This window comes from Oncorhynchus masou, chromosome 26, assembly GCF_036934945.1.
Source record: "Oncorhynchus masou masou isolate Uvic2021 chromosome 26, UVic_Omas_1.1, whole genome shotgun sequence".
NCBI classification, from domain to species: Eukaryota; Metazoa; Chordata; class Actinopteri; order Salmoniformes; family Salmonidae; genus Oncorhynchus; species Oncorhynchus masou.
This window is the reverse complement of record NC_088237.1, coordinates 20,985,888-20,999,463: the sequence shown is the minus strand read 5'-3', so window position 1 is coordinate 20,999,463 and position 13,576 is coordinate 20,985,888. Positions and strand designations below refer to the sequence as shown.

Here is a 13,576-nt window from a genome sequence, read left to right as displayed (position 1 = left end):
CTCCAGCTCCTCCCCCCTGGTCCTTTCGTCTCCCCCGAAGAATCTCTGCGATTTACTGGAGCGTAGAGCCGGAATGACATGACATCAGTGGAGGGACCTTTACCATGACCCCCGTTTGGAAGGGCGTTTAAAGAGGCCACTGTGGGGGAGAGAGGTTATGGTCAGAGTTGTGTGTTTGACGGAGGGAGGAAGGTTTTCTATATGTTTTCTCTGTTATCTTGATCATTGCTTTGGGGATGTAGTTCTGGTACTTCAGCTAACACTGTTGGGAACCTGTGGCCCAGAGACCAGGAGAGAAAATTGAGAAGGATACAGAGAACCCACACATGGCTTCTCTAGCTTGAACACTTATCATGTTTGGTAGGCTGGCCCCACTAAACATTGACCAATCTTTCTGCCAGGATTTTACGGTCATCGTTTATAAGGCTGATAGGACACCAGTTTTGCAGGCTGGTTGACTGAGGCCAGACCAGGAAGACAGGAAGTTGTCATCTGCTTTGGAGAGGCATGTGATATGTTGAATAGAATCACATTGAATAGTTGAAAGTAACTCCTCTAATTTATCTAACGCTGGCTGGATTTGAAAGTACATTTGGTGTGCAGTTGGGTTTATGTAGGCTACATTGACATCTGATTTGCCCAAAGGACACCATCATTTCAACGGGAAGCTAGGTATACTATCATTGGCCCATGGTTGATTGGATCTTTAGAAGTAACAACCATTAACCCTAAAAATAGGATGCCAAATTCACGATATCAATAATACACATTTAAACCATACCATTCTACCATCAGCATTGAAATAAGGTCAAATATAATATGCCAAGTCAAATATGAAATTCAACATAATTGCATCCACCCGAGCACAGCAGCGTGTGTGGGTATGTGCTATGCTTGGCATAGAATGTGGGATGAGACTCCTCAAACACACCATGAGGGTGCTGCTCTATAACAGACCAAGCCACCCGTGTACACACACACCCCACCCTAGCCTGCAGCAGTCACAGATGTGTGTGTCATGCTGCAATGTTGTTCATCTCATATCTCATGCTGGTAAAGGTGTTAAGTACAGTAGGAGTGAAGGCATTGAGAGCAATAGTTATAGAGACTAACTTGGCGCTTGGGGGTTTTGGATAAACTCCCAAAATTAAGGTCTGTGGTAAACACAGACTTCAATGATCTTATTCTTTTTGTTCTATGACATAATCAGCTAAAGTCACTTTTTGTGAATTTTGAAGCATTTATGTAATCAAAACAATCACAACGCACATAAAGGCTTCATAGTTCATTAAGGTATGAAACTAAAATGACTAAATCTCCTTAATGTTACAGTTTTCTTCTGGTGAAAGAGAGGAGGACCAAAATGCAGCGTGGTTATAATTCATGGTTCTTTAATAAAGAAACTATACATGAATAAACTACAAAACAAGAAACGTGAAAAACCGAAACAGTCCTAACTGGTGCAAAAGACAGACAGGAACAATCACCCACGGAATACCCAAAGAATATGGCTGCCTAAATATGGTTCCCAATCAGAGACAACGATAAACACCTGCCTCTGATTGAGAACCACTCCAGGCAACCATAGACTTTCCTAGACAACTCTACTAAATACAACCCCATAAATCTAATAAACCCCTAGACAAGACAAGACACATAAATCACCCATGTCACACCCTGGCCTGACCAAAATAATAAAGAAAACACAAAATACTAAGGCCAGGGCGTGACACTTAACCTGTTTTAACCTCAGACCTTATTTTTGGCGTTTATCCCAAAACCTGATTCTTTCCCTTTTCATTTCCTCCATAGGAATGGCTGCACAAACTAGAGGTAGAAAATGCTAACTCATTTCAGTTTTTTAGGACGACAAGCTGGTGAGCTCTATTGCTTACCTCGATATGTAGTTGGCTCTCTGGATGACTGCCCTGAGAAGGGAGGGGTTAATGATGCTCTTTGTATTGGCTTGGAAACTATCTTATAACCAAAGCTGGCTGACACTTCTGAAAAGGGTAATAATGGTGCATGATCACCGATAGACTTGGCAACTCTGCTTCTAACTCCAAAGCAACTTTGCAGTATTTCGTTTTTTTGTGTTATTTCTTACATTATAAGCACAGAAAGTTTTTTGCGTTCATATTTATATATTTCTTAATTCCATTATTTTACTTTTAGATGGGAAAAACACTGATAGGCTTGATGAACAAAACGAACTGGCAACAGACAGAGAACACAGGTATAAATACACTAGGGATAATGGGGAAGATGCGCGATGTCTGGAGGGGGTGGAGACAAGCACAAAGACAGGTGAAACAGATCAGGGTGTGACAATTTCGCTATATCCGCAATAACATCACAGACATGCTTGTGTGTGTCTGACCTTCCTGTCCTCCCCACTTACCGTGTCATTAACAAAGTGACTCCCAGCACCCAGTGAGTCCCAGCTTTACTTGTCTCTACAGGTCTGTCACCTAATACTCAGCATTAATACATACACAATACATACTGTAGGTTATGTCAAGTGTAATGAGTGTTTGCTCATGTAAAAAGACTCTGAGTCTGAACAGAGTGTAGTGTGGTTCTAATTTTCTCTAATTTTCTCTAATTATATCTTCTCTCTCTCTCATTTACTCTCCCTCCATCCCTCTATCTTTCTCTCTAGGAGCTGCCTTGTGAAGGCTGGGGGTGCGGGACGAGCTACACAGATGGGAAAGACAGGAGAAGAGACAGGGGCCGATGGCAGCATGGTGTCTATCGCTGACTACTATGCAGGCAAGAATGTGCTGATCACTGGCGCCACGGGCTTCATGGGCAAGGTGCTGGTGGAGAAACTGCTGCGGTCCTGTCCAGAGGTCCAAACCCTCTACCTCCTGGTCAGACCCAAGGCTGGACAGTCCATGCAGGAACGGGTCAGTGACATGATGAAGTGCAAGGTGAGGGGCACTACTCGATGGATTAGTACACTACTAGGCTGTAGTACACTATACCAGGGGGTGAATCTAGTCTAAAGAAGTTCCTTCTCATGATGTCATTCTATTGATCTGCACTGATCAGAAGTGAAGGCAAATTGTATAATTAATCTGTTTCCTGTTGGCTTTGTGCCACATGCAGGTTGTTTGGCTTAGGTGTTTTGTATTCTTGCAGCTTTGTGTTTATTGAAACATTACGTGATGTTGTGAGTGAGACAGGGAGAGTATTGACGTGTTCACAAATGCATGCTAAAGCACCAGGGCTCTGTTTTCCTCTCTGCTGCTACTGGTGTTGTTATTGCACTCTAACTGAAAACACACACATAATTAACTCTGTCAACAATAGAGGCACCAGTTGAGAGAGAGAGAGAGAGAGAGAGAGAGAGAGAGAGAGAGAGAGAGAGAGAGAGAGAGAGAGAGAGAGACTGTGACTGACTGACTTTGTTTGTTTGTTTGTTTGTTTGTTTGTTTGTTTACCTGATGTGATTTTTGAATTCAAACACACCAGAGATAGGATAACAACTTGGTGTTCATCAAACACAGTAGTCTGTTTGTGCAGTTGACAACAGACAGTGAGGAAGGAGAGGATAAAGAAACCGACTGGCTGCCATATCTATCCTTATGAAATCAGACCATTCAAAGGAATGTGTTTAACTACGGCTGTATAAAGCATTTCCCTCCGATTGTTATTCATGTCCCTGTTGTAGTCTGCGTCGTCTCTCGTGACCGTCTTAACAACAGCGCGCACTTGAGATTCTGGGTGCTGAGAATACAGTCTCTGTATTATCCGTCTAAGACAGAGGTTTTTCTTTACAAATGAGGATTCTATAGGATGAATGCTCTCTGCCTGTTCCAGCCGCCTTTCATGCTGTATGCCCTTATGGATATTGAATGTCACTCAGAACACTTGTTGCTAGGTAACAGCCAAACTGAGCGTCTCTGTGGGCTTCGTTAAAAGCGTGTTATCAGGCAGAGGTGCTGTGACCTGGAAAAGGACATCCAGATAGACATCTGATTGAATTGACTCTCTCCTGATATGCCTTGACCATTAAAGAATAGGCCTATAAATTAGCTGTTGTCTGGTTAGTTGAGTTCTGTGAATTGCAGGGCATTGTATGTACTGTAAAGTGTGATAGATATGCATAAGGGGTAAGGGTGCCTTAGTTGAGGCTTTTTTGCATGCCTTCTCCCACTAATAGGCTACTATTCTCTTATATTCTAGGCATATAATAACCTTATTTAGAGCTGAAACACATAGAATAACCTTATTTAGAGTTGAATAAGAGCTTTAGCCCAGCGTGTTCTAGAGTCAGGGTGCAGATCTGTGTGGGAGAGGTGGGGTCTGCTGGAACGCTAGAGGGGAAAGAAAGGGAATCTGCTGGAATTCTGCTGACTGGGCTTGGGTCTGAGTGGGTGATGACCTGGCCAATATGTTCTGAATGACAGTATTGAGAATTGGTCAGTGGAAGAGGAGTGGTCTTTGGTTAGGTGGGATGTGGTTGGTGAAACCTAGATGGCTTTATGTAATCTGTGGAGGGATGCTGAATGGTACACCTGTCCCTCCCTCCCTCCATCCATCCCTCCCTCCTTCATTAGTTGCTGACTCCAGCAGTCATCTGGATCTCACCAAGGGAGGGCCAGATCAGAACACAGCTGCCCTGGTGTACTGCATCCCAGAAATGTCACCCACAGCTCACCTTCTGTTCTCCTGTTTAACACCATACCTCCACTATTACCACACCTCTCTTATCAAACAGTCTAGTGGATGTGGAAATGTAACTGATTGTTGGTTCTCCATATTTGTTCAAACTTGTACTCAGTTATCAGATGGGAGATGGAGGGTGTTGAACCAGGCCTCTACCGAACAACTGTTGTGTTGTTCTTGTTTTGGTAAAGAACAGTCATCTCTCTCTTTGTCCTCCTCTTGTCTTGCTCTGAATGAAGGGTACATTGTGTGACTGACGGAGCAGCAGGGAAGCAAGGGTGTGGTGATATACTGTGTCTTCTGCCCTTAAGCAAGGCAGTTAAGCCCCACAACAACTGTTCCCCGGGCACTGATGATGTGGATTAAAGCAGCCCCTCTCTGATTCAGAAGGGTTGGGTTAAATGTGGAAGACACATTTCGGTTGAATGCATTAAGTTGTGCAACTGACTAGGTATCCGCTTCCCCCTTCCAGTGTGTGTGTGTGTGTGTGTGTGTGTGTGTGTGTGTGTGTGTGTGTGTGTGTGTGTGTGTGTGTGTGTGTGTGTGTGTGTGTGTGTGTGTGTGTGTGTGTGTGTGTGTGTGTGTGTGTGTGCGAGAAAAAGAGAGAGATTAATTACATTTGACCTTTCATTTTGTCTCCCTGACCGACCCTGATCACTGTGGTGAGATCACTGTGTTACACACACATTTAGTATAGCTGTATAGCATATATCTGTCTCTGACTCTCTTGCTCTCTCTCTCTCTGTCTCTCACTCTCTGTCTCTTTCTCTCTCACACTCTCTGTCTCTCTCTCTCTCTCACCACACCTGACCACAGCCAGATGGATGTATATTTCTTAGGAAAAGCCTGTGGTTGTAGTGTAGGCTATGTGTTTTTCCTGTTTTAATCTCATCCCACAGTGCCATCCAGGTCTGTCTGTTGGGACATGCCTGGAGCAATGTTCCATCTAATTGTTTTCGGCACTGAGCAAATTTCAGTTCAGCTGAGAGCAAACTTGAACGATGTGAAAATTCTGTGCAACTTCCAGCTCGTGTTTACTGTGAACACTGAGGCTATACCCGCTTTAAGTTAGTTTTAACAGTAGCCAGGTAGACTACTGTGGCTATTTGATCATAATGTAGGACTACCAGAGTGGTCTACCATCAAAAACAATGGAGAAAATGCATCCCATAACATTTTAACATGGAAATAACTGTTCTGTCATTCAGCCTAGAGTAGCAGCCAATGTCTGGTGTTCAATGCAGGCCTACATTCCATGTGACTTTTGGCAAAAACATGCAGGGCTTGAAGTTAAACTGGGCTCCCGAGTGGTGCAGTGGTCTAAGACACTGCATCTCAGTACAAGAGGTGTCACTGCAGTACCTGGTATGAATCCAGGCTGCATCATATCCGATTGTGATTGAGATTCCAATAGGTCGGTGCATAATTGATCCAGCGTTGTCCAGGGTAGGCGTTATTGTAAATACAAACTTGTTCTTAACTTTTTTTTAAACTGTTTATCCACTTGTCCTTCAGACAAGGAGGTGACTGAAAATGTTGGTGTGTTGTTTGATGCAAGAACCCATTTTACAAAATAAAATGCATTATTTTCCCCATACCATTATTACAGAGAATCAGACAAATGATGCTACCCTCTGCCTATTGGCTACTTAGCTTATTCAAGCCTGTCTCAAAATACAACACTGATGTTGCAGTGACCGTCACGTGTCATGAAGGCAGTCAAATTCCACGTGACCGTTTAGTCACGCTATTTAGGCTCTGATGCTGCTGGTGGTCATAGTAAACTTGTTAACTGCCTGGTACTCTGCACTCTATTGTCTCTCTAATCACTCTGACATCAATGCAAATGTGATTTTAAAAAATCTAATCAAGCACTTCATGAGAGCCCACGAGCTCCTGTTGCCGCAGCATTTCTATAGTCTATACAATTATGTGAGAAAACAGAGAGATTAGAGGGACAATAGTCTTATTTTGTTCCTTTCTATAGGCTAGGCCTCCTGGATTTATTTATCAACTTTCCTAATATTAAGCAAATATTAAGCACATTGCTTATCTTTACAACAGCAGGCATGAAAATGAACCACGTGAAAAGCGTCCTCCATTCGCTATTTAAGTGTAGAGATGACATGTATTTTTTCCCTACCACTGTTTTGATACAGGTGCATGAGAATGGTCCATTCTAAATCCAAACTAATTTCACACATGTATTATTTAGTATATATAAAGGCAAGATTAGATCAAGAATAGGCTGCTGGGTGACAATATTATCACTTGTGAATGATATATTATCACTTGTGAATGATGCACAGCATAAGAAACCATACCTTTTTTTAAATTACTTTTTCGAATCATAGTTGCACACCTCATGTAGTTTAGCCCATAGGTCTATATGTTTTGATAAGGTTTGTATCACAATTAAAGTGGCCAAATAACTTCAAATGAAGCACATTACACCTGCTTTACAACGGGTGTGGAACATAATGTATGCAGCACGTGAGTTTCAAGTTTGGGGAAGGTCATTTTCTCCATAAAAATTCACCTTTATAATAAAAGCATTACCTGCATAATCTCATTTGTGGCAACTTTTGATAATGGTGTTTTCCCGCTAATGGAACATTGTCGCTTATAGCCTACTGCCGTGTGTACATTGCTACGCTTATGAAGTGAATAAATTGCCTAATGGTTTATTAACATTTGAAGCTAAACGTTGATCTGCCAACCTCATTATGCTAGTGGTTGTATTCATTTGGGATATATCACATCTGTCCCAGACTATGTTTGGAATAATTATTTCTCGCACAGAATAGAATAGGTCAACTTTTGTACTATGGGGGATAGTAGATTGACTAGTGTTTATGCTGTTCGTTAGGCCCACTCATGTTGGCTGACGAAAAGTAAATGTGGACAGTTCTTCCGATATCTTCAATATGCATCTGAATTGGATACGGATGTGTGCAGTTGCGTCCCGGATGCGTCTGTTTATAGGTATAAAGTACCTATTTCTTTGTTCATCGCTCAAAATCCTTTGGAGAAAATATCCTTTCTATTTTATTCAGCTTTGTTTAAATGTATTCTTCGTACTATAAAATAATGCCACGTGGACTACCAGACTAGCCAGTCATCTAAAGTTTATTGTACAACCACATTCATTACCCCATTAGGACCAGGAGTTTCCCAGGTCAGGTTCTGTGGTCAGGGAAAACTAGAGGTGGAGGAAAGCTGACCAATGATGTCTTAATAAAGTGCCCCGGCCATTTACACATTTGAATCATTTCTATGATATGATGAAAAACTGAGTTGTAAAATTGTAAGCAAGGCATGTTGGCCAGGCAATGTCAAATCCACAAAGTTTACAAGCTTGGAACTCAGCCTATATTAAGATTTCCATATTAGGCAACTACTCCACCTAGATATTTTACACACTTTTACAGAAACCGACGATGACAATTAGTATTTTAAGGCACTCTATAACTGAAATAGCCTAAAGCTTTCCTGCCTCACTGAATTCAATGTCAGTCATTTTATCCCCAGCTGGCTCTCTATATGCGGTTGCAATTGAGCTTGGGGACGAGGTCACATGTTGTCCAGTAGAAACAAAACCTCTGTTTAGATTAAGGCTGCAACTACGTCCATAATGTATTTAGAAATGGCTGCCTTTGTGGATCCCTCTGTTTCAGTGCTCTGTGGTAAACCAGTGGTGACAGTGGCTGGTACTCTAATCCTCTCTGGTATTGCACACTACACACTACACACGGTATCTACACACTGCAGTGGTACCTGCTCGTGGTCGTGGATATTCATGGGTCCCCCACGGATACATTATCAATTTCCTCTTTTTTTGCGACTAATATTCATGCCTTTATTGCTTTCTTCCCTAAGAGGGAGCTTGGTGTTTCTCATAGCCTTGTACCGGTCTCCCTGCATTGATAAGTGCCAGCTCTCACTGTGGGTAATCACCTTTAACACAGACACGACATAACTGTTGGAGGGTTTTGGCTGTAAAACGGGTCTATGGCTAGCACTGCTGCTGCTGGTGTTATTGAACTAGGTCCAATGACTTCACCCTATGGTATGGTGGGTTGTTTACTGAGTGGAATTACATTTAAATACGTCAAGGTATATTACAAGGCCCTTTAGAGCTCTGTTGAAATGGTGGATTTAACAGTTCAGACAGCCCTCACCCACACAGGGCTATACCATTACACACAGGTCCAGCCCAGAGACAGGGAGTTTGACAGAGAGAGGCCTAGGCTGCCAGCTTGGCACGGTGACAGTCATTTCATTCCGCTCCTCATCTGTGTCTGGTTGACATGTGGCACGAGGGGCAGCGAGGCTGGCGGCAGGCACTCCACACACCCACGACTCCCTTCAGAGAGAGAGAGGGAGAGAGAGAGATAATGTTTTGCATATAATTAGGCCATACATTAACTTGGTTTGTGAAACAAATTAGTACATTGAACAGTGCCAGGAGGTCCCTCAGGGTAGGGCAGGCATGCATGTAGCACATGCTCAGTGGTGGCTCTTATCCTAATGGGGACCATAGCAACCCACACTGGTGTCCCCATAGGGATAAAGAGTCTGCCAAGCGCCTTGCCCTTTCCACATCTAGATAGTTGTTTGTGTATTAGACAAGGCATTTAGCTGATCCAATGTGATGGTCTTTCTGCATGATTGATGACCTTTTTGTGTGACCGCATGTTGAGGTCAAAAAGTAGCGATGCTAGAACGGTGCCTTGGTGCACACCAAATCACAACGTCTCCAACTCTAACAGACGTCCTACATGAATGACTTGGAGGAGGCAGTAGACAGAGCCCTGAGGTCATCTCTTCAGACCTGCACAGCCATTGGTCACCTACTGCTCTCCAGTCTTGGACTTGTGGTTGATGGATGGAGCTTAAACAGCGAGAGGAAAAGAGAGAGAGTTTCGCTGTGAAATATGAAAATATGGTATGCTTGGGGGTCAGAGTTGACTTGTTCATGTGTAATGACTTAGCCCTTGATGTGTGTGTGTGTGAGTGGGTGTGTGTGGGTGGGTGGGTGTACATTACGTGCATGCTATTGATTTGCCTGGGATGAGAAAGGTCCATTTTAATTTCCTCTAAAGGAGTCAGAGGTTCTGAGAGGCTCCAGGTTTTGATGTCAGGATCGATAAGATAAGTCTTCTCTATATCACAGAGGATATCGTGTTCATCAAGATTACCCAGCCTCACCATGTTCCTCCCTTTGATGAACTGTGAATGGAAACTTTTTGTTGAAGTGTGTGTGTTTTTCCTGCCATGATGCAGTGTGTGTCTCTGTGCTCGTTGGAGCGTGGGGGAGCTGTCAGCTTGGTTTCCTCTGTAATCGATGGATTGACGACAGTAGCGGTCAGATCCGAGTTCCGGGATTCCGCTCGGCCGAACACCCCTCTGGACCAGGGCTGTCCGCCGGGGGCCACAAGCATCGCTCCTCAGAGGTGCCACAACCCTCTCCACATCCCTCTGTCACCTTCTCTAACCCCTAGGGGTTACAACGGTACAACCACTGAGGAGAAGATGCAGTTAGCATGAGCATTACATTTGCTTGATCAGTAAAACATGGAGTTAGGCCTGTCCCTGTCGGTGGTTTCCAGTGACCACATGGATTCGTATCACTCATTACAAAGTAGTCCTTAGTTCCATTTGGTTTGTTCTAGAGGGATAATGGAATTTTTCATGGTTAGCCATGAGGTCACTGTCTCAGAAGTGGAATGCCATGCCATCGGTGTGCCGACTGCCGAGCGCAAATTCTAATATTGCAGTCTGTCACCATAAAGTAAAATGTACTGTCCTGTTGGTATTGATCCTCTTGTATTGAGTTGAGCACATCAATGCTCTGTCTTCCACCTCTGTTTGCTTTTGTGACCTATGCCCTGGTCTGCACCGCTGAAGAATCCCCCGGGTCTTTGAAGAGCCGTGGTACGTACGGGAACTGGATGACGTCCAAGAGAGCTGGCGCTCTCTCCCAGGCAAATCGTTCCTGGAAGTCAACTCCAATGTCTCTCCCCAAGAGCCAACTACAGAGAATATAGAGACTAAACAGAGATAATAAACTGACACAGACACATAGAAATGGCTTAAAGCCATGATATGTCTTTAAACAGCTCCATTCCCTATATTATAGTGCTCTACCTTTGTACTGTAGACTTATAGGGACATCAAGCTACTGTATATTTCCGGCTTTGTGATCAGCAGAGAGGGGGCCAAACGCAGAGCAGTCCCAATTACCCAGCATCCATCCATCCACCCAGCCTGGCTGAAACACTAACAGGTGTTCGACCAGGAGCGGGAGAGGACGCCAGGGATATCTTTGGTGTGTACTGTGTTTAATCTGACCACTTACCAGCCGGCTACCTGCAGAGACAGCCTCTTTGGCGTGTGTGTGTGTGTGTGTGTGTGTGTGTGTGTGTGTGTGTGTGTGTGTGTGTGTGTGTGTGTGTGTGTGTGTGTGTGTGTGTGTGTGTTTCTGTGCCAATCCTGAGCCATACATGTGATTGCTTCAGCCACCAGGGGGCCTGTATATGAAGCAGGACAGACTATGAATAAGAGGCCCAGTCTGCATCACTCCAGAGCTGCAGCTCTGTCATGATTCTATTTCACGCCTGTGAAGTTGTGGCTCACCTGGCATAGAGACACCCAGTCAGCTACACTCCACTCCCCATCACATCCAACCACTTTCCACCATGCATGAGCAATACAATCTCATTATGCTGCTGTATACAAGCCTCCCTAGGGACAACAGCACACACAAAACACTCTACATCCTTCCTTTCTGTCATTCACATTGTAACTTTTATTCCCTTCCCTCTCTTATCTCGCTCTAGCTACTCTCTCTTTCCCTGTCATATCTTTGCTCCAAGGGACATCTCTCTCTCTCTCGCTCTCTCTCTCTCTCTCTCTCTCTCTCTCTCTCTCGCTTTGCCTGACATCTCTAATGGGACTGTGAATGAATGGCTATATTTACAGGATGGTCAGTGAAGCTGTTTTAACATGGCAGCTCGGGTTGCTAGCTGAAAGGAAGGGGCCATTAGTGTTGGGTTTCTGTGAAAGTCCATAAAGCGCCACTGTTGAAGTGGGAGGAGAGTCTGGAGATTTACGACCCATAGGCTTTTCTTTTTGACCTTTATTTAACCAGGTAAGCTAGTTCTTCACATATAGACTCATCTGGGGCAGGTTGGCATGATCAGAGAGCACTCACCGACACATGGCTATACCATTACATACAGGTCCCACCCAGAGACCCGCCCAGAGACAGGGAGTTTGACAGAGAGGCCTAGGCTGCCAATTTGGCACGCTGCCAGTCATTTCATGCCGCTCCTCATCTGTGTCTGGTTGACATGTGGCACGAGAGGCAGCGAGGCTGGCGGCAGGCACTCCACACACCCACGACTCCCTTCAGAGGGAGAGAGAGAGAAGCTATATTTTATTTCTTAAAGCCAAGAAGAAAAATACATTACATTACTTTATAAGGACTTAATGCTCAATTAAGGCTGCCAAGCCTGATACAATTTCAATTTTGCACTGACGTGTCAAGTGAGAGGTGTCAAAGCCCTTTAGCCCAACAATGGCAGGAGAGTTGAAAGGTCTGCTCCAACCAAATGGAGAGGCCTTAGAAGCTCCCTCCCGCTGTTCAGAGGTAATTAAAATACAGTACTTTGTGTATGTAAAGAATGATAAGGCAAGAAAAGATCACAAAATGAAGCTCCTTATGGAAAATCAAGAGACACTTTTTGCTGACTATTATAAAAATGGGAACATCAGCAACCTCATCTTCCACACAAACCATCCCCTGGCATGGCACAGTGCTATATTAGCACACTACCCCTCTGTTAAGAGAGGTGATGTTAACGAGGGGTGGAAACTCAGGATACTAGACAACGAGGACTCTGAGTCAGCTAATATAAATCTCTATAAGTCTGGAACAGTAATGGTACAGGGAAACCCCAAACAGTTTCAGCTGGACTTTCACCTAATCAAAGAATTAGCCCAGCAGGAGAAGCTCTCCCTTGATAAAGATACCCCCACCCCAAGCAAGTCAGACCAGAACTCTTCATCATATAACCCCACAGACGAGCCACCCCCAGTGGAAAGTCAACGTCACAGCACAAATTACTACTCCCTCATTGAAATGAAGGACACATTTACCCAGCTGGGAGGTAAGGCAGGTGGAGTTGGAACAGCAGGTGATTACACTCCAGTCACCACAGACACAGACAACAGTCCAGCACAACAACACCCCCTTAACCAGACCCAGAGAGCTGGAGGTGGAAAGAGACATACAGTGGGGCAAAAAAGTATTTAGTCAGCCACCAATTGTGCAAGTTCTCCCACTTAAAACGATAAGAGAGGCCTGTAAGTTTCATCATAGGTACACTTCAACTATGAGAGACAAAATGAGAAGAAAAATTCCAGAAAATCACATTGTAGGATTTTGTATGACTTTATTTGCAAGTTCTCACACATTTTAAGTGGGAGAACTTGCACAATTGGTGGCTGACTAAATACTTTTTTGCCCCACTGTATCTGCACTATGGACTGTGGTGAGACAACTTCAACAATATAAAAAGCAAGAGCAGGAGAAGAACAGAGCACTAGTGGAGAGGATCAGACTGCTGGAGGAGAGGGTGAGCGGGATGGCGTGTGACAGAGAACAACCTACTAGAGAGGTAGCCACCCCTGCAGAGAAGCCAGCAGAACAGCCCACCTCAGCTCCCAACAAAAGTCTCGACACCACAGCAGAATAGTCCACACCAGGCCCTGACCATAGCGCCGACATCATAGCAGAACAGACAAACAGACAAATGAAGAACTCCAATCCCAGGGGCTTTCACCCCCTCTAAGCACCCCCCCCCCCCTGTCAGCCACCCTGATAGCCCTCCTGACA

The 13,576-nt window shown here is 44.3% G+C and overlaps 1 protein-coding gene across 1 annotated transcript in view; it reads left to right on the top strand.

The window, feature by feature from the left end:
- LOC135515012 (fatty acyl-CoA reductase 1-like) overlaps positions 1-13,576 on the top strand; it is a 69,941-nt gene that overhangs the window by 21,040 nt on the left and 35,325 nt on the right. The window contains exon 2 of the mRNA XM_064938804.1: positions 2,663-2,933. Within this exon, the coding sequence (XP_064794876.1) occupies positions 2,663-2,933 (271 nt within the window). The remainder of the gene's footprint in view (positions 1-2,662; positions 2,934-13,576) is intronic.